The 22,233-nt window shown below is 34.0% G+C and overlaps 2 protein-coding genes across 3 annotated transcripts; both read right to left on the bottom strand.

The window, feature by feature from the left end:
• Positions 1-3,376: 3,376 nt before the first annotated feature.
• LOC18601271 (putative glutathione S-transferase parC) lies at positions 3,377-4,136 on the bottom strand. The gene is made up of 2 exons (XM_007032156.2): positions 3,819-4,136; positions 3,377-3,721 (listed from the first exon to the last, which is right to left on the bottom strand). The coding sequence occupies exons 1-2, from the start codon at positions 4,134-4,136 to the stop codon at positions 3,377-3,379; spliced, it is 663 nt and encodes a 220-aa protein (XP_007032218.2).
• Positions 4,137-4,978: 842 nt separating this feature from the next.
• Positions 4,979-20,511, bottom strand: APG5 (autophagy protein Apg5 family). Of its 2 annotated transcripts, XM_007032154.3 has the most exons (8): positions 20,099-20,511; positions 19,883-20,007; positions 19,687-19,753; positions 19,316-19,405; positions 17,736-17,823; positions 9,687-9,821; positions 5,705-5,833; positions 4,979-5,483 (listed from the first exon to the last, which is right to left on the bottom strand). In XM_007032154.3, exons 1-8 carry the CDS (start codon positions 20,219-20,221, stop codon positions 5,146-5,148), a joined length of 1,095 nt encoding a protein of 364 aa, XP_007032216.2. In that variant the 5' UTR covers positions 20,222-20,511; the 3' UTR covers positions 4,979-5,145. The 2 variants fall into 2 exon arrangements, with proteins under 2 accessions (XP_007032216.2, XP_007032217.2); XM_007032155.3 differs by lacking the exon at positions 9,687-9,821.
• Positions 20,512-22,233: the final 1,722 nt, after the last annotated feature.

Below are 22,233 nucleotides of genomic sequence, written 5' to 3'. Positions count from 1 at the left end.
GTGGTATATTTGAAAAATTGTAAATCTCATTTTGATTGAGCTGATTAATATGTTGTACAGCTTCTTCATGTGACATAACATTTGTTTGGCGTTCTTTAATGGTGACATAAACGGTCAGAACATTCCTCTATTCTACCAGAATTAATGCAACATCCTCATTATCCTTGATAATTAGGCGTGATAGCTCTTCGAGTGTACTGATCAATGCATGTAACTCAATCTCGTGAATTTCTAAGTTGACCCCAACAACATCTTTAATAGCTTAATCAAGCCCACAAATGACAAATCACTCCTAACCCCCGTATTTGTGACTCACCACCCTTGTAAAGGCCGTCCACCCACTGACCACCGTGTCTTATCACAAGTCACACAATTGAAACTCCACCAAAATTTTGAAAACAAAAAATTTGTCAATCATTTTACACATTACATGCTATGTTCTAAAATTTATCAGTCATGTTGTTGCACGCCATGTTCAAAAAATGTTACACGTCATGTCCAAAAATGTTACACGCAAGTTCAAAAATTGTTACACACCATGTTCACAACATGTTACACGCCATGTTCAATAAAAATGTTACATGCCATGTGCTAACACATGTTATTTTAATATATTTTTTACACACCATGTGATGGCGTGTAACAACTCTGGGCAATATTTTTAATCCATGTTCTAATTTATACAAAAAGTTTTAGAAATTAATGTGTTGCAGTAATAAACCTAATAACATACCTTGATGTCATCTCTGCTATAGGGTCTGTTTATCGACAACAATATGGCCAGCTACCGAGAGATAGACCACAGCAGGATGACAATGGTACTCAATAAAGAGTTGGCAGAGCTGATATAGTTTAGAGAGCTGAAAGAGCTGATGACGATGGTGTTCAACAGAAAGTTGACAGAGTTGATATAGTTTAGAGAGCTGAAAGAGAAAGTTGAGCGAGCTGAAATAGCTATGCATTTATTTCTATTTTCTCTATGGCGGGACGGAGATATTGGGAAATTAATTTGTCAGGATGTTTTTAAGGGCATTTTGGTCTACTTATACTTATTTTTGGCTAAAAATAGATAACTTTATATGGATGGTTATTTTTGAAATCACATTATGAGGAGAGTTATTTCTCACAATTTCTTCGTCTGTGTTTTATGATATTTTAATTTTTGCTTATATGATAAAATAATTTTTACTTTTACCTCGATTGAAGCATAAATTTGTTAGAGTTTAATTTTTATAGTTTGGGATGGGCTTTTGTTTCTATTTTGGTATATATTTGCCTTTTGATTTGAGTTAAAGTATATATATATATATATATATGAACACAGGCGCAACTGAACTCGACAACGGCCCATTATGGCAACAATGTCCCGTTGTGCTACTATTTTGTGGATGCAAGGCATCAGAATGAGTGTGAATTTCTTCTCGTAGCAATTCCAGAGGGTACCACTACCGCCTCACTTACCATCACCTGGCCTTGGCATTTTAATCAATGAAGTTTATTTATACTTTCCCAAGATAAAAGCAAATCAAAAGACAACTATTGCTTTCCTTAAATTTATTTTTCTCCTTCTTATGACTTATGAGAGGGAAGAAATTGTTAGTATAAGCCCTACAAGCCAATCTGTGGTTGTATGGGAATTGCAATTTTGAGATATTCATATATGATATTTTGTTTTTCATAATAACATTGAAGTAGTTCTTTATCCATAAGTTTATGATTTAATTACTTTTTGTACTTATGTAGATAAAGCCCATGGAACTATATATGCCTTGCAAAGGAATTGTATTGGGATACAATTATGAGATCCTTATGCATTAAAGCATTGTTCCTAAAAGTTCCTGATCATTGTATTATTGAGACAGGGCATTAATAATGCTCAAAGATTGGCACATGTTACGTTCCTTACTTGTGAAGTAAGCAATCGTTCTCATAGGTTGAAGTATAGAGATACTTGGAACTAGCATGTGGGTGCTTGCCATGGGAGAGCAAGTTCACTGAACATGACTCGCCATGAGAAGTGCATTTGGTATTTCACTCAAGTGTCTATGCAATACTTCTCATGTGTCAATTGTGTAAATACTCCCTAGACTTGAGACACCAGGTTATCTTATGTGTGGAGTGCTATGCTTTGATTTCATCCCTTTGGGTGCCTAACCAAGGATGCCAAAACAATATGCTTTTGGGTATAGCATGAAGCATGTGAAGACAAATGAGTGGTCAAGATAGGAATCATCACCCTAAGTGATTCAAGGGGATATATCTCATTAGTTCTTAGTTGATATTAGCTTAATCAAATCCTTGGCCAAGGTGATTAGGAGATTATGAAATGAGTTTCATAAGTCTCCATAAAGCTAATGATCTAATTGCAAGAACAAATATGGAGATCAATAAGAGTAGGCACTGCACCAAGCTCTTATCATCTTCGAGAATATGATGAGGGAATGAATTACACTGAAAAATTGTACACTGAAAGATTGTCAAAAAATCCTTTGACTCTCCTAACAATTGGGTGGCCATGATGCATTGCTATATGCCAATCATGGTCTATGGAATTGAATTAGTTAATTTAAAATTGAATATGATTCATTTAAATTAATTAATTAATAATATTATAATTCAATTCCATTGCCAACATGTTAGGAACCTAATGAGTCACACACAAAGGTTGCAATTTGGATTAAATTGAGAGTGTGATGATTTAAGTTAGACTTAAATCAAATTCTAGGTTTTAACTATCAAGGACCTAATTAAAAGAGTTTAATTAGGTATTGGTTAACTATTATAATTGTTATAATATTAAGGACTTATTTTGCAAATTTTAATAAGTTAAACCTAGATATAAATATCACATTATAGCCGCTCTTTTTTTTTTAGAGGAGAAGTATTTTTCTCTTGAGTGCTACCACTCTTGAGACGTTTATTTCTTTTGAAAACTTCTCCTTTGATTCTTTGCTGGAAATCAAAGATGAAAAGAGGACAAATCGTTGTCCACTTGCTATCACAAGCCCATGGCATAAAGCTCTCTCCTTAAGAAGGATCCATTGCAATCGTGTGTGCATCATTGGAGGCCAAGCGATTGAGTGACTGAGATTCTTTCACACAAAAGGTGTTCACGGTTTTATCACCAAAAGGAATCCATTTGATTACGATATCATTTGGAAAGGTAAAATTTTCTGATTTTATTTGGTGCTTAACTTTGTTTTAAACAACTAAGATGATCCAAAGGTAGGAGGCATGGGTTTTATTTTTTTTCAATTTTTTTTTTGCTGCGTTGACACTCTAATCATTCCGTTCCTAGCAGAAAGGGCGTCCGAACTACAGCAAGGCAAGTTAAACTGTATAAATAAAGTAAGAGGGCATGGGCGAATGCATTTCCTTACTCGATGCCCTGCATCTTCCTAAACATGATGAGAAATTCATAGACCTTTTCGGGGTTTGGAAGAACTTTGGCAACAGTCTCTCTTTGCATGCACCTCTTCATCCAAGCTGAGAATTTGGGGCACTCATCCTCCACCTTAAAGTTCCCAAACTTCTCAATGGCATGGAACCAGCTTGTTACAGGGACTGTTATAATGTCAACAAATTCAAATGTATCACCACCGAAGAAAGCTTTCTCCCTTAAGGCTTCCTCTAACTGCTTCAAAATCTCTATGACCTCCCTTTTAGCTTCCTCTGGTGCCTCCCCCTTGCTTCTCCATATATTACAGCCTGCATCAAATAGCTGACGCACAAGAAGTAAACTTGCTAGAAGTTAATGTTGTGTTTTTGGTTTTAATCAATCATTGATAAATAATAACCCACATAAAGAAGTTATCTACCTTTTTGTCAATAAAATCAGCCCAAAAGCGTGCCTGAGCTCGCCCATATGAACAAGGTGGGAGCAGCGGAGGTGAAGGCCAGGTCTCGTCAATGTAGTTAACAATGATAGTTGACTCACATAAGGGTTTGGCTTGGTGCAGCAACACCGGAACTTTCATGTAGATGGGGTTTGAGTTGAGCAACAAATCGCTCTTGCCCCCGAACAAGTCCTCCTCTCTAGCTTCATATTCTAGGCCTTTCTCGGCTAATGCTATCTTTACGCCCATGCAAAATGGGCTAACCCAGCAGTCGAGAATAACAAGCTCTTCCTTTGACATCTCCTTAGTATGACTAGGCTTTTCTATTCTCCTTATTTTGGAGTAGAGAAATGAGTAAAATTTGCGAAATTTATAGAGTAGAGGCTTCACTCCATGACGAGCTTATCCAAGTTTTGCTCTTCCAAAAAGGTTTTCTTGGTATGCCCCTCCAGAAAATGTTAGCGCCTAGCGATTATCATTTCACTATTTTGCATCGCCATTGGTTTTAGGCAGTGAAAGTTGTATGTGCCACATATGCTCACGAGGTTTGTCTTTCAGGACATTGGAAGATAGCCATTAGCAAGAAAAATCCCAAAATGATCATATGATATGACGAGACAGTTGATATATTTTGCTTTAAGAGTTAAACTTTCAAAGTATACATAATTAGCCATTATAATAACAAACCATACAAAAACCTGGCCCGGCGGCATAAGCATCCAGATGCAACTTTATAGCTGCCAGCAGGCGCCCAGCTTGCTACCGTAAGTACTGAACTTCCACTGACATTTAAACCTACCTCAACTTGTCTGCAACGGTAACATTACCTGCATATGTCCCGGTTTACTTTGCAGCATTTTTGGACCCCTACCAAGAGGTGGTCGGTATAGTGACGGGGTCAATTTTTCAATTCAATTGCTTGTGCTTTAACTCAGAATTATTCACCTTGACACTATAACTCAAAAATATCCGTATTTTAAACAAGTTTATTTATAAATCTTTATATGTTCTTCAACCGACAATTGAACCATTGATTCAATGACTCGAAACCTTCGGCGATCATTATGCGGTCTAATTGTGATAACCATGCTTTGCCGTCCCGACTGAAAGAAAACATAAGAAAAGAACTGCCCTTATGCCAGTTGCAAAATGAAAATTAAATTACTCTTCTCAAAGTAACATAGCCCCCTTCGTTTGCTTGCTAAAACAAAGACGTAAATTTATTGACAATGTAAATGTTCTGAACAATCCTATACAGCTCCCTGTAACAAGGGAAAAAGAACTCGCATATATCCCCTCATCTGGAATTTCACTGTGGAACTTTGACACAGACACAGATGTGGAGAAAATGGTCCGGATTTAATAAGTTGTTCACCAGCCAAGAAAAGGGTATCTCTAACTTTGGTTCAATACCTTGAATACGGATGAGCTTGATTTCAGCACTACTGGAAATGCAGCAAGCCTCTCGGTGTTCATATGCATTTTGTCCCTGGTCTTCCACAACTTTATTACTGCTCACATCTTCTGAGGGAATTTTCTGTGCATCCTCAAAATCTACTCTAGCTAATTTCGAGTCACTTAAGGATTCGTCAGAAAAAAATTCTGGCAGAAGACTTTTCATAGCATCATGTAATGTGAAGCATTTACCTACACAGAAAGAGGAATACATGTAGCACAACAGATAGGCAGATTTCCAGCTTTATCAAAAATTATTGGTGTAGCTTAATACAAATCAAGTTGGAAATAAAGGCTTCATATGAGCATCCAAATTCATTCCTCCACGTGCACAGCCTTCATTTCCAACTTGGCCCATCATGCAGACTTTGACTTTGTAGGGAAGCATTAATCTCAAAAGAGGCATTGCTTACCTTCTTTGTGGATCTCAATAGGTCGATTTATGTAAGAGATCTTCTCCCAACTATCAACTTGAGACAAGTCTTCCAAATCATCAAAATCCTCACTTATGCTCCAGACATATAATCTAACTGGAACTCTGCCTAACAAGACCTCACCAACAATAATAAATAAATAAATAAAAGAGAAGTAAGGACAAGAAAAGAATTATTCCAAAAATAACATCTAAACAGATAAAGATGGATCCTGCATCACTTTCCTTTCTGCAAATAAATAGAATGATATTGCAGCTATGTATACATATGAACTGCTTAAGATGTACATGCTCGTATTGATTAGTGTATGCATGACTAGGTACATGAGTTTAAAATGTGCAAGTTCACGAATCATGATTGTCAATGACTGTGATTTTCTATTTCAGATGGATATATATATATATATTTTTTTTTTTTTTGAAAACTATATATTTCAGATGGATAAATAAGAATAAGTTGCTCAACAATATGTGATAGAACTCAGTACGGTTCGGCCATTAAATGACAAGTTTAATCAAACATTATAGATGATTGAATCTGATTGGTTTCTTTTCTATTATATTTGGTAAGACATAGCTTCTTTGATTGGCCATTTATGATTTGTTACTGGTAAGGGTTGGCAGACTGTCAACATATTAAAAATATTAAAAATACTAAAAATAGGGAGATAACTGACACAGATTAAAAAAATGTCAAGAAAAGTCAAGACTAAATTTCAAGAGACAAGAATATTTAAGGTCTTTATTTGATAAAGGCTGGTTTTCAACTTATTCAAACTACAATAGATGTGACTGACTCTTGATTTAAGTTTCTACAAGTTTGAGTTTAATATTATTTATTATTTATTTTCCTTCTATTTAAAGTTTTAAGAATATTCCAAATATCTTCAGATTAATTATTTAAATTTTTCAAATTGTTTGGCTACTAATTTGGAGACTGCTAAACATAATACTTTCAATGAAAAACTGTTAAAAATGTTTATAAAACATACATAATCCATTCAGTCAATATTGTTTAAAAATTAATTCACATTTGACTCTAAGCTACATTAATTAGTATAGTGCCCAAATGATTAATGCTATTGCAGATAAGCTCTCTATCTTTGCTGTAAAAAATAATTAAGGCTATAACTTCCTATTCCATTCTCACTGTAACCTTTAAATTTGAATATGGATGAAATGGAGTCCAATAGATAAAACATAACACTAACTGCTGTTTTATGGCATTGGTAGCAAGCAGGTGGCAATATTTACAAGAGGAAAAATGTAATGTGAACAATTAAATAATTCAATTTTGTTTAGCTGGAAGTTTTTAGAATTAAAAATTAGTGATGTGGAAAACAAAACTACTAGTATTTTTTTTAACTTTCTTCATCTGATCCAGAAAAGAATTTCTCTTTTCTTAATTTTTCTTACTACTTTTTCTACCCTTCTACGATTAGTGAGATTGGCAGCATAGAGTGAAAAACAGTTGGAGAAATTTACATCAACATAATCTCACCCTATGTTCAAGCTGAAATCAAAAAGAAAAAAAAGAGTCCCACACTACGTATCTAGCCACTCAAACCAATAATTTTGCAATTTCCAAACCGATAAACCTTTAAATAAAACAACAATCAGACACGGCTTGCTAATCAAATCATTTGATAGAAGAGAAAACTTGAGTAAGCTACCTAGAAATCGTTGATTTTGTAATACTGCCCAATGGTGAAAATAGCGCAAAATTGTGGACATATAGATCAATCTTGAAAGGATTTTGAAATTGGGTAAGCAATTGTGGAGACCCCAGAAATGTCGTTAGAGAAATGAAGAGAGCAAAGGAAGCAAAGCAATAGATGGATGAATGAGAAAGGCACTTACAAAGAGAGAAGGTTGGTTCGACTTTGCACAAAAGGAAAGAGGAAGAAAGGGAAAATGGTTAACCAATTAGGATTTATGTTACATGGACTCACATTGCACAAATGTGTGCGGGAAATTTATATCTGCATTATCCCACCCTATGAAAATTTCAAGCTGAAATCCAAAAGAAAAAAATTCCAAAAAAAGTATATCCTGAACTACAAATCTAGCCATACATAAAAAATGGTTTTTCCTCCCCAAACCCATAATTTTGCAATTCCAAACCAAAAAACCTTCAAATAAAACAACAATCAGATATGGCTTGCTATCAAGTCATTTGATAAAAAGAACTCAAGCAAGCCACCTAGAAATCCTTGATTTTGTGATAGGACAAAAATGTGGACATAAAGCTCAATCTCGGAAAAATAAAGAGCAATATTCAAAAACTTCATATTGTGCCATCTAGAAAGAGAGTATCACTTTAATATTCATATAAACATTTATTTAATTTATCCTTCTTTTTCTTTTTTTCTTTTTTTTTTCTCCTTTTTCTCTCTTCCCTTTCCCTTTGTCTACTGACCTGTCATGGCTGAATTTGAAAATCGAAGCCTCTAGGCACTAGATCTAGCCATCCTATGCCCAAGTGGGCTGCCAAAAGCTAGATGAAGTCCCAATGATATTGAACCTAGAAGCTGACATAAGAAACAGCTCCCAAATGCCAGGCCATGCATCATTTCCACCATGGAAAAACATCAAAACAAGTCTAGTACTAGATCAACAACTTTCAGTGCTGGAAATTCCACAAGAACCTAGATCCAACAAGGATTTTTGCACCAAAAATGGTTTCCAAGCGCAATTTTGGCACCTTTGTGGCCAAAAGGCACTCTGTCATTGAGTTAGTTGATCACATTCAACATCCTTTTTCAAGATCTCCGCTAGGTTTATTGAAAAAAGAGAGTGGAGGAAAGATGAGAAGAGAAAATCAAAAGAAAAGACAGCAATTGAAAAAAAATAATAAAATATATTATATCTAAAATTATTCAAATTAAAAAGTGAAATTTACTTTTTTCATTAGTTCAAATTTCGTAAGATTAATTCTATTTAATTTTTAAAAAACTATTCAATTATTATTTTTAGATATATTTATAAAAAAATTCTTAAATTATTTTTTAATGTATTAAAATAATATTAATCTTAATTATCCAAACAAGAAAAAAATTATTGATTTCTTTGCCGCATCAGTTCCACCTAAGCACCAAATCAACATCAAATTTGTTATTATTGCCACATATGCTCCACATAGATGCTAATGTTGCGAAGATAACAGAAACAAACAATTTACATTTAATTGAAAGTCCAATAGAAAAATAATACTACAGGGGCTCAATTAGACCCGATAAAAAAATAAGAGCTTATCTCGATTTTTGAAATACTACAATGGTTTATTTATCAATTTAGCCTATACAAATTTTTTCACAAAGAAGATAAAGCATTTCAATAAGTCATTTCATATGGATACTTAGCTCATTACCTGCAGTTTCTTTTTCAGATTGATTTTGATTCACTTTGTTTAGTTGAATTTGTTCCAGCTCACCTACTTTGGCCTTGTTATGTAGGAAGAAAAGAAGCTAGTTGAAGGATCAAACTATCCCAGACTTTATTTTATATTTTTGGGTTTAATGGTAAGTTTAACATGTATTTTGGCTATTTCAAATTATTTAGGCTTTATATTAATTGGTATTTCACTTGTTTTCCAAGTATTAAGGCTTTAAGGGTTAGATATTGTGCTTTACCTCATATTAGGGTTTAGCTTATAAATACCTATGTTACTTTAGTTTCTAGAAGGCTTGGATTGAGATATTAAGAGATCGGAATTTCTTGGCCAAAAGAAATTGGTATTTTGGATATTTGAGTATTTGGTTATATATAATTGAGATTTCAGATTATTCTCAAGTATTTTCATTTTTTGTTCACCTAGCGTGTCAATCATGCTTTAATTTGGATAAAATTTCTCCAGTTATCCCAAACCAAAAGAATTAAGTGTTCCACATTTATGGCTAATTCCTAAGTTGAGGACGTTACTTGCCAATTCCTAACTTGAGTGAAATAAAAAATTTGCAAACCTGTCTTGACCTGTCCAGTAAAATCTGTTTCTCCAGAGCCTTGTTGAGATTTTGATGAACACAAACTTGTATACTCATCCTCAATTGTTGCAAGTTTAAGCTTAGACGAGACCCGTAGGTAGGCCTCCAAATTACCTGCCAAAACCAATCTAACAACTTTAAATTTTGGAGGGTGCTTGGGATTGGTGGGGGCGAATGAAAGAAATTATACCTAAAGAAGTTAAACAAGCATTTTTCTATTGTTGGACAATCAAATTGAACATGCTATGCAGGGCCAGAGGAAAACGCAACATGCTCCTCAACAATGCCTTAGAGCTTTCTTCTACAATTCAAACATATTACCCCCTCCATCCCAAATTGAATGTCCAACTTTGTCTTTTGAGATATCCCAAAATCATATCATGCTTACTATGTGAACACCAAAACTCTTGCCTTTCGATATTCCATGCACACACATGCATATAACTATATATATATATGAGGGTTCAAGTTATTTACATCCTTTTATAACTTTTTGTAGGAATAATATTTTAAATAACCAACTGTTGAATTTGACAATATCTTAATGCTTATCATACACATAAATTTTCAAGTCAATCTAATATTTATATCACATCAATTGAGAATACTCTATTTTACAACACATATTTAACAGTTGAAATATTTGTATTGTCAAAAAATAGCTGTGTTTTTAATTAATTTGAATTTTTATATGCAAGATCTATATATAGAGAGCATGAAACCTAACAGTTGGGTTAACAAAATACAAATCATATAAGAAGTTATGACAAGCAGTAAAACTCAACAAGTTCTACAAAAATTTTAAATATTAATAGATAAGTCATAACATTTTTCTAAATCTCATGTAGATTTTCATTCGGATGTAGGGAGTATGAACTCACATCCCTAGATAAGATAGGATAATAATCCAAATCTGAAAGAGTTGAGAGATCCTAGAAAGCAACAAAAAAAAACTAAAAGAAGTTGCAGATTTGGGCCATAGTTTCAAGCAAATATAGACTTAGTTATTCTTCTTAAGGTTATTATGCTATTCTAAGTACTCCTATTTATATCTTTCAAAAAAAATAGTACTCTTATTTATGTAATCAAAGTCTATTCAGTTTCCTTGGCAATATTTTTTAAGAAAAGAGGTGTTTTTAGGGATGATTTTTTTGTGACCCTCAAAGCCAAGGTGTTTTCGAAAATAACTCCCTTTTTAATTTTAATTGTTTTTAGCAAAGAAAAAAGATTTTCGGAGAAAATACTAATGAAACCTCCTCATATTCAAGCACACGTGTTGAAAAAAAATTGTTATACACCATGTTTAAGGTGTTTAACTCCAAGAGTTTATTTTCAAGTGAAATACAAAAATAGAGACCAAGTTACACACCATGTTGAAAAAAAAAATTGTTACACGCCACATTTAAGTGCTTAACTCCAATAGTTTATGTGCTAATGAAATACAAACATAAAAACCGAGTTACACACCATGTTGAAAATAAAAAGTTATTACATGCCATGTTGAAAAAAGTTGTTACACGCCATGCTTGAGGTTTTTAACTCTAAGAGTTTATATCCTAGTGAATTACAAAAATAGAGACCAAGTTCGCACCATGTTGAAACAAAAAAGTTGTTACACGTCATATTTAAAGTGTTTTAACTCTAAGAGCTTGTGTCCTAACGAAATATAAAGATAAAGACCAAGTTACACGCTATGTTGTTACACGTTATGTTTACGATGTTTAACTCCAAGGGTTTATTGCCTAATGAAATCAAAGATGATTAAGTTACACGTCATGTTTAAACCATGCCATATAAAATAGATTTGTTATACATCAAGTGCATTAGATTTGTTACATTCAGGCATGACATGTAACAACTCTTAGTGTTCTAATTTACAGATTTTACTGATAACTTCAACCCATCAACTTTGGGGTTTTGTGAATGTAAACTAATAAACTCAAAAACATACATTGATGTCATCTCTGCTTTTTTGTTTATAGATCGACGGTATATGAAAAGAAATAGATAGAGAAAAATGGCGATGAAGATAAAATTAGAGAGCTGCATGGCAGGAGAAAGAAACTAGAAGCACAGCAGACGAATGTGAGAGAGAGAAATCGGTAAAATTAGAAAAAGCTGGATGGCAAGAAAGAAATCAAGAGTGCAGTAGACGGATGCAGGAGAGAGAAATCGGGGAGGAAAAATTGTGATAAATAGTTTAATTTGTCTGAAATGGCTTCAAAGGTATTTTTGTCAAGTCATGATAAAAATTGAGTAAAAATAGTTGACTTTATTTTGGGGGCTATTTTTGAAATGGCCTTCTGAGGTTGAATATTTCTCACAATTCTCTTTTTTTTACTCCCTTAGAAATCGGACTTTGGTTCAAGCCATCATAACACTTGAATGATAAAAGGACCTAAATATTACAAGATCAGCCCAGAATATTTTTTTTAAAACCCCTTTCTCTTTCTCCTTGCATACAAAAACTGATCCCAAATCTTATTATAACTTTGTTTTACAGCAAAGCCATAAGTCATAAATTGTTTATGTAGGTCACATCTATGTGAAATTTATAAATACTTATTTTCTCAATAAATCAGCATTCACAAAATTGAACATGTGTAAGCACATTCTATTAAAAAAATGTGACTTCAACAAAACACTAGTTTATATTAAGCATAAAGTGTGTGAAAATGATATTGCAGAAAAAAGATTTGGAAATAAAATTGAGCAAGATTTGCATTAAACTCAATTATGCCTACTGTAATTACAAGGAATGCTTATATTAGATGAGCATTCATCAAATCCAAAAATGTCAAAAGAAAAGTCAAGAAGAAGAAACTAACTAATAAGATTCCTTTTATAACTTAATTGCAAAACTACCCTCAATCATTCTGTTTATGTACAAAACTACCCTTAACTTACATTTACTCATTTTGCACAAGTATAAACATTAATATTCCTATTCAAGATGCGCATGTACATCAGTAAAGCTCACCTTGCTCACTAAGGCTGTGCAAGTTGAAGGGCTTTAGTCGACTTAGCTGATGAGAGGATTTTGAAGACAAAATTCAAACTTAAGGACCTAAGGGTAATAAAATACTTTCTAGCCCTAGAGATTACAAGATCAAGTAAAGGCATTTTTGTGTGTCAATAATCTATTAAAGGAGTATAATTTCTTAGGGGCTAAACCAATCTCAACACCTCTTGATTATAATCACAAATTGGTTAAGGATGATGACAATTCTGTTTTTAACAGAACCATATAAAGGCAACTAGCGCGTAAGTGGATATATCTTATTTTAACAGACCAAACATCACTTACTCAGTTCAAGTGTTGTCACAATTTATGGATAGACCAACTACCAACCATTTACAAGCTGCATACAAGGTTTTAAGGTAACTTAAAAATGCATCAGGGCAAGGCATATCACTACCATCCACATCTGCTCTACCTTTGACAGTAGTCAGAGATAGTGATTCAATAGGTTGTAGGGATACTAGAAGGCCAGTGATAGTGTTTTTAGTATTTTTGGGAGTCACTTGTTAGCTGGAATTCCAAAAAGCAAGCAATGATCACAGGAAAAACTACAAAGTTTGGAGTGTTAGGAGTGTTTTTGGGAGTCACTTCTTACAAACTCCAAATTATTACCTACAATTGATTCAAGAAACTTTCAATGGTGAATTCCTCCAACCTCAAAAACAATTATCTCACCTCTTGAAGATCCATTACCACCTTTCTTTTTGTATCACTCCAATCATCATGGATCGGTAGTCATCAATCCACAAAATTTACCTCAACCAATTACATTTCTTGGAGCTGATCCTTTCAATTGGCTTTATCAATCAGGAACAAATTTGGTTTTATTGATTAGACCATATGATAGCAAGAGTTATTGATGATCTTTACGTGCCAAGGACAAGATGCCACAATTTAATCGTTGCTTGGTTGATGGAATCCATTTCCCCTCCCATAGCCTCGACAATTTTCTATATGAACACAGCATCATTGATTTGGGATACCTTGAAGAGGAGATTCTCCCAGCCAGGTGATGCTAGGGTATGTAACTTGCGATTTTCATCGTCCAATATATCACAAGGAACACGATCTGTACATGAATATTTCACAAAACTTAATGGGATCTAAGAAAAACTTAAAAATTTTAGGCCTATGCATCATTGCTGTTAACTTTAAAATTATTATAGTTTTGATTGTGATAAAATGATCAAATTTGCTTAAACATTATTTAAATGATCATTGACAAGTTCTTGAAATGATTTAACTCTCATACATTTGTTTTTACATAGGTATAATTTTGACTCTTGAAGTTATTAAACTATATATATAAGCTTGCATGACTTAATTATATGAATGCTTATGATTCCTCATTCATTAAAATCTAATTTAAAGATTAAAGGAAAATCTTGAAATTGTTTTTTATGCACATATTAAGGGAAGCATATAATAAGGGGGAGTAATCCCTCACCTGCACATAGACATAAAATATAATAAAATACAAACATATGCATTACACTTTTAATTTAAGAGTGTTTTGACATCATAAAAAATGAGAGAGAATATTGACTCCATGTATTTTTTATGATAACAAAACATTCTCATTCATTGGTGTCTAATTATATTATTTAAGTGTGTGGGAGAAAACTTAAATTCTTTAATTTATTTATTGTTTGAAAGCAAGTCAAAAAGCTTACTCAATTACAAGATCAGTTAATCAATTAAACAAGAAAAGAAGATAGAGCTCAATGGAGCCAGATTAGTTTTAATAGATTAACAAGAAACCTTGATTTCTTACGACAGCACTAGCGCTACATCAAAACTAAACAGAAAATTTTCAATCAGTTGCCACAAGGCTTAACTAATTAAGAGGGTGCTGGATTCAAAAATAGAAACATGTTAATTGTTTAACCAATGGAGTTAATTGGTCAAAGCTCAGACTTGAAGCACCGAGAAGCGCCAAAATCAAATTCAAAGTGATGTTCACTGTTAAAGGGCGCCAAATAAAGAGTTTCAAGCTCAAAGAATTTTTAATTGGTTGAAACCCATTTTAATCAGTTACGGTTGAGGGGAAAGAAGCTTCAATTAGTTAAAAGAGAAGACTAACTAATTAGAAGAAGGTTGGTGAAAAATGATAGTTGAAGACGTCTGAAAACAAAAACTTTTTAATCAGTTAAAGTCACCTCTAACTAGTTAATGCTATGAAGTCGACTGCCAGACAAAGAAGCTTTAACTAGTTAACACTCACCTTTAATCGGTTAAAGAGCTACTGTCAGTAATTTGAAAAGAGCCGCTAGTAGACAAAATAACGGCTATTTCTAACCCAAAATTGTTTCTAACAACTAGAAACTATCCTCCAAGTATTTGAAGAGCTTCAAACGATCAAAAATCAAGAAAGAACCATTCGAGAGCAAGTTTAGAGCCAAGAAGGGTTAGAAAGTTCTCTGTTCAAGTGTGCTTCACTCCTATCTTTATAAAAATATTTTGAGCTTAACTTTGTACATCTTAGACCAGCTAGATGGTCAATTATACTTTATCTTTTCTCTTTCTTGTTTACTTAGAGGCACTCTAAGGGGTTGACTATGTTTAGAAAAGCCTAGGGATTGTTGTAAGGGTTTAGAGCTTGAATTAGAAGCTCACCTTGTAAGGGCTTGGTGAAAGCTGTTAATTCCACTGGTTTAAGGAAGTTAGCTTGAAATCCTTGATTAGGAAGATTAAAGTAGTGAATGTAGGTCAGATGAAACGAACCACTAAATATTATGTTTTGTCAACTTCTCTTAACCTACTCTTTACTTGGTGCCTTTCAACCTTAACAAGTTTTAAACCTTCCATTTCAAAATCATTGAAAAGGTTTTTTAAGTTTAAAATTTCCTTCAGAATATTTTTAAGTGTTATTCACCTTCCTCTAACACTCCTTTTGGGACCAACAATTGCTACTGTGGCAGGTGCAATCAAGATTACTTCCAAGAATATATTAAACAATACCAAAAGGATAATGTCTTCAGATTCTTGAATGGTCTTAATGACAGTTATGCTGCCTTGAGGTCACAAATTGTGAAGATCAAGCCTTTTCCTTCACTTGATGAGGCTTATAATCTGATCCTGAAAGAAGAATCTCAAAGGAATTTGTATCTACAGTCACAGCCTCTCATTGAAGCTTTTGCCATGGCTAGCTATGTTGATGGCAAGAAAAGGAATAAAAATGATTTGATATGTAACCATTGTGTGAAAACTAGACATACAAAGAATAAGAGTTATAGGATGATATGTGTCCTCCCTGATTTCAAGTTTACGAAAGGGAAAAATAATCCTAGAAAGCCTATTACCCCTGTGAACAGTGCTGTTAATATTTCACAACTAGATCAGGCCATGTCTCAATTATCATTAACTAGGAATCAAGTTCAAAAACTCATGGAAATTATTAATGAGCATGGGACAAGTTTTGATGAAAACCCTTCTGTATCAAATACTCAGAACCAAAAGCTTCACTGGTCAACTTTACAATTGTTGGTATGATTTCTAATTCCATTAGTTGTAATGATCAAAAGGCTATGCTCAACAATTCAACAAAAATGATTGCTTCTGTTATAAATCACATTCTTGGATCCTTGATATTGGTGCATCAGACCATATAACCTGTTCTTTGAAATTCTTAACATATGCAAAACCAGTTCATGATGTATTTGTTCAAATGCCTAACAATGCTAAGGCTTTATTAAAACACATTCGGATAGTTAAAGTGACACCTTCCCTAACCTTGGTATAATGGACCTAAATTCAATTTGATCAATTTTTACTCTTCTAAAGGTATAATACATCCATTATCATGTGTAGGGACCCCCTAACAAAATGGGGTTGTAGAAAGGAAAAATCAACACTTGCAGCAGCTAGGTCTTTAATGTTACAAGCTTCATTGCCATTAATATTTTGGGGGATTCTGTTTTGGTAACAGCACATACCATAAACAGAATACCTTCTATTCTGAAAAACTGGCCTCATTAAGAATTACTGTTCAACAAGGAACCCAACTATTCTCATTTTAAAGGTTTTGGTTCTCTATATTTTGCTTCCACACTTTCTCATCAACGATAGAAATTTGATCATAGGGGCTCGAAAATGCATTATGATTGGCTATCCTGTAAGAATAAAAGGTTACAAGTGGTAAGATTTGAACTCTCACACTGCTTTTGTTTGAAGGGATGTCATTTTCTTTTAACATATTTTTCCCTTTCAAGGCCATGATTCTGCACATAACTCACCAGATTACATTCAATTCTTTTCTTCTACAAATCCTACTTCTGATATTTCTTTTTCTCCTCACAAATTTACGTCCACTTGTCCTATTCCTCATGACAGTTTGTTACATTCATCTTGTGATCCTTCATCATCTACTCAACATGTTAATCATTCTTCTATGCCTTTTGATCATGATGCTCAAGAGAAACAATCTACTAACAATGTTACACATTTTGACACAGACAAAACTACCCTTAACTTACATTTACTCATTTTGCACATGTATAAACATTAATAAAGTGTAACCTTTGAGACTATGCCTAACACAACAATAGGCAAGGTAGGTGCATTTATGGGCTAAGATATTTGCCAATTCAAAAGCCTAAGGCTGACCAAATGTTTGCACACATTCAATTTTTGAAAGCCGCAATTTGAGTAAAGTGCTAGAACTAGAATGCAAACAGTCAATCCTCTAGGACCCCGCATCCATGATATTATAATTGAGTGATGACCTTGGTAGGAAGTCAATTGAGCATGGATTACTCAACACGCCAGAACAAGCTACTTAAAGTAATCAAAGTAGTAAACTGCTCTTTCACGTCCTAAAAGAAAGATATCTTCTCAGGATAACACTAAGATGTTCTGTGCTATGTCAACATTTTCCTTCAACCATAGACTAAATATGGGCACACCAAATTACATTACAACTGATATAATTGAAAATGCTTATAAAAAGGATAAAATGACCAAAAACAAAACACTAGTCTTGAGTCCTTATCAATGAGCGTACATACCATTCATGACAGAATGCCAAAGCTCCAGCTGATCAGACTGAGACATGTTCATCACATTCTTGCAATTTCCATTGATTATATATGCCGCCTGTAGGCATAACAAAACCGTTACAGATAAGCAGTGAGGAAACAATTTGTAATTATCCAATTTAATTGAAACTTTGTTTCAAATAATAACAGAGCTGAGAGGACAACATAAACGCAACGAACTGGCTATGCATATACAAGATACTCCAACATAGGCATATGAAAAAAAAAGAAAAGTGTATTGAAAGACACCAGCATCCAGCATTTAAGGTATTTTCATTTGCATTCTCTTGTATTTTTTAAGATTAAAAAAATAATAGAAACGAAAGAGCCAAAGCTATAGAATCTCAAAATATGATAGAATGAGCTCTTCCAGAATCCTATCAGCTGGTTAGCTAGCAAAACATTACAGCATTAAATGACAAGAACACATGAACTGTAAGTTGTGATAGTATTTAGAAATAACTTTTTTATGTGTATACCGAAAAGATGCCCCTTGAGCTACTAATTTCTTATCTCCAACAATAAAAACACTTCAAATCAGGTAAACTTCTTCCTGTCCAACCTGTGTCATCTATGAACATATAATTTCTAGAGGACACTACATGCCCAAAAGGCCATGAATTATCAACAACGAGAATTTGCAGGCTACTCGGGCTCTGAGGTTAACAGAGGAGGATATCAATTTTTTGACTAAGAGTCCGTTTGGAAGCACACCAGTGTAGAAGGGAGAGGCTCCCCACGCATTGGCCCCCATAAATGGCACTGGGCCCTATTTGGGCAGCCCCTCCCCACCACACTAGCCACACTCCCAAACAGCCCCTAAATGGTTAATTCTAATTAATGAAATAACTGAGGGTGACACCACACAGTTTCAACAATCCTTGTATATGGGTACAGGCTACAATACCAAAAACAACTAGAGACCTTGATTGAATATATTAAAATCTTCTAACAGAATGGAAAGACCATAGTTAGCTTTGAAACAACCTTACTAGACATCAAGGTTTTTAAATGGAAATTAAGGAAAAAATTATGGCAAAGCACCAAGGCTAGAAGTTTATACAACGGTTCTTTTTTTCTCCTCCCTATTTTGATTAGCAATAAATGCTCAAATTAATGATGAAGACAAAATGAACAAGAAAAAGCAAGAGAGAAAACGTACATATTGAAAGAGAGCAAAGAAGGTATACAGGTTTAGTGGAGGGGAGCAGTTTAAACAACTGTTAATAGCTTTAACCTTCCCTCATTGACATTCATAATATAAGCACTGCATAAACTAATGGGGCAATACGATTGCAAAATAGTTAATATTGTTGAAAGCACAAGAAAAACTATTTTGATTTAGTTATTTAGTATAGTAAAAGTTCCATCTTGAAATGTCAAACAAATCCAATGCCAATACAGTTTAGCAAATCAAAGTAAACCTCAAATGTAAAGCTTCTGCATATGCAACAGCCTTAGTACCGAGTAGAATTGTTAACCTTTTAATAATTAGTAACAGTTAATTGCTTAAGAAACCAGTAAATCAATTTCAAGACATCTGTACTAACCTCTTTTAATGAGTTTATAAAGCTCCACTTCACAGAATCTTCACCATCACAGGGTATCAATACATTTCCAGGATATCCTCTAAAATGCACCTGCAGGCAGATCAAAAGTTGCCTTCAACCTGATAAATAATGGGATAAAAGTAAGAAGCAACTAAACGTAAAAACCTTTACCCAGCAAAAATTCTAATTTACTAATTCCCACCCTTTTTAATTTCATTGAGTTGGGGTAGGGTGGTTCAAATCATCTATTAAAGTAATTCAGTAATCCTACTATTTAGTAGAAACTATGATACCGCATTGTAGTTGAATAAAACACTTACAGGCACCTAGAATTTAAATGATATTAATAGTAATAGTAAAGGGGGATATACAGTGATATTCCAAGGCCTTTCAGGCTCCGCACATAGAAGATCAAAAAGAACTCCAGTTGGTATGTACCTGCAACAAAAGAAGCCTCCGTTGGGTGGTTGGTTTTGGCTTCTCGTTTCGAAAAAGGATGTTCATAATAGTTTTGAAAAATTAAACACTTAAAAACTAAACTCTTAGCAAGTTTTGAGAAATCAGAACCATTTGAGAGGAAGGCCCCTGTATTCAAACCAAATGGTATCAACACCCGGAGGAAGTGTGCTACTAAAATGAGGCTTTATCAAAGGAACTAACAGCGGCAGATAGCCGATTCGAGGAGCTAAGATCTGACAGAAATTCCATGATTAGAATTAGCAAAGCAGCAAGCAATAATCAATAATAATAGAAAAAATATATACAACAAAAAAAGTAGCGGACCAGGGAAGGAGGAGGAGGAGGCAGAGTGGTCACTTGGGATTCGTGTAGATGGATCTGAAGAGGAATCGCGCCCTCCCATACATACTTCTTTGCTTCCATTCTTTTCTGTATCGCCTTTCGCATTTGGCCGACCCAATGGATGTTGGATTATTTAATTTTAAACAATTAACGATTTGAGGAATCAATTCGATGCAAAACAACGTCGTTTTGAAGCTCAGTAGGCGTGTTTGTTTAAACCTCACGTGAAGAAAACGACGAGAGTCTCACTCAGCTGACACGGATTCCTCTTCCTTTTAAGATACGTAAATCGCTAAAAATCCGCGAATCAATTAAATACTGTGAATTTTCCAAAATAGTATTGAGGTAAGATATGTAAATCCCTTCAATTCCACAAGTAAATAATCTCTCAGAAATTTTTCTTTAAAGGTTCGGAAAGAGAAAGTCAAACAAGAGAGAGGTAAAAGAGGGAGCAGAAGGAGGAGGCTGCCGCTGTCAAACTAAAGCGGCGGCGACGTCAAATAAAAGGAGGAGGAGATTGCAGGCAAGACCAGGCCGCTGGGCCAGCAGATTGAGTGAGAGATGATTTCGTGAAAATGAAAAAAAAAAAGAGAGAGACATAGAGAGAAAGGGAAAGGAAGAAAAGAAAAAGGAAGCCAGCGGCAATGCCACCGGCACCGGCGGCGTTTAGAAGAGAATGCGTAACAGGTAATGGCGTTAGATTGAGTCGCGTGTATGTCACATGCATTGTAACTGTTCTGAGCACTAGAAACATTTGGTTATAAACTTATCGGATGCGTTAATTAAATCAGAATTGCAACATGGATGACCTCTAGAGGAATTAATGGCTTGGACTACAAGTAAACTATCCACTTGTGAATCAATCTTCCAATAACCAATATCCCATGCCAAACATAGCCCTCTAGAGTGTAGTCACACTTTTTGCTTCTACGAAAACTTTATTTGAAGCCCGGAACAAAATTAGCAAGTTTTATGTCAATAAATACATATAAAGGATGATGGATTTAAAAGAGAAACCCACCAAGCTAAAAGGATCCACATCTATCTCAAAATATTTTCAAAATCTAAGAAGTTTGGTTGACAAACTTGCATTTATTAGTTCTCATATTAATAAGAGAGAACTTGTCATTCATGCCTTGAATGGCATTGCCTCAAAATAAAAAAAAAATTACAATTGGTATTAAGGCTCGAGAATTTTTATCTCTTTTGAAGAACTATCAAATAAGTTTACAACTTACGAAGATGTCCTTAAGAAGCAAGCATCCTCCTTAGATATGATCATTCCTTTTACTCATTTTGTTGCCAAGGCACCATCTTACTCTCTTGCAAGATCAAAGCAATCTCAACCTAGTTAGTATAATAGGTTTAGCTCATGAACTACTAGTTTTACCAAGAATTCTACTCATGCAACTCTCATAATTATTTATTAGTTTTGTGAGAAAATAAGTCATTTAGCTAAAAGTTGCTTTAAGATAAAGGAATAGAATGCTCATTAAACCATTAACAAAGCCTCTTGCACTTGCACTTTTAAGGCTCAAGATAGACTTTTTTACATGGCATCAAAAACTTGAACACCTTTCATCTTAGACCTTGCAACTAATAATCAATTGTTTTTTCTTACCTTATTTTGTTATCAAGACACTTTTTTCCTGTGATGCATGTTCCTGCAATAAAATTCACAAACTTCCCTTCATTAACTCTACCTTAGTCAATACAGGACCCCCAGATATCATATACACTAATGTTTGGGACTTGTAAGAATCCTTAACATAGAAGGATACATATATTATATTTCTTTTGTTGTTCACTTCAATAGATACATCTAGTTTTATCCAATGATATACAAATTTGATTTTTACTTTCTATTTCTCAAGTTTAAAACTCTTATTGAAAAATACTTCAAAACTTCCATTACGTCCATTTATTCTACTTGTGGTAGTGATATCATTACGCTACAATCATTTTTTCAATTCATTAGACATACAATACTTGCAAACACCACCTCACACACCTTAACATAATGTCATTGTTGAATGCGGGCAATAATGTATTGTAGAAACTAGTCTAACACTCTTACATCAAGCTTCCTCCATTTTTATAACGCTCATTTGTGTTTG

The sequence above is a fragment of the Theobroma cacao genome, chromosome 4 (assembly GCF_053813885.1).
Source record: "Theobroma cacao isolate CCN51 chromosome 4, ASM5381388v1, whole genome shotgun sequence".
NCBI lineage: Eukaryota > Viridiplantae > Streptophyta > Magnoliopsida > Malvales > Malvaceae > Theobroma > Theobroma cacao.
The sequence above is the reverse complement of the archived record's forward strand: the minus strand, read 5'-3'. Positions and strand labels throughout refer to the sequence as shown.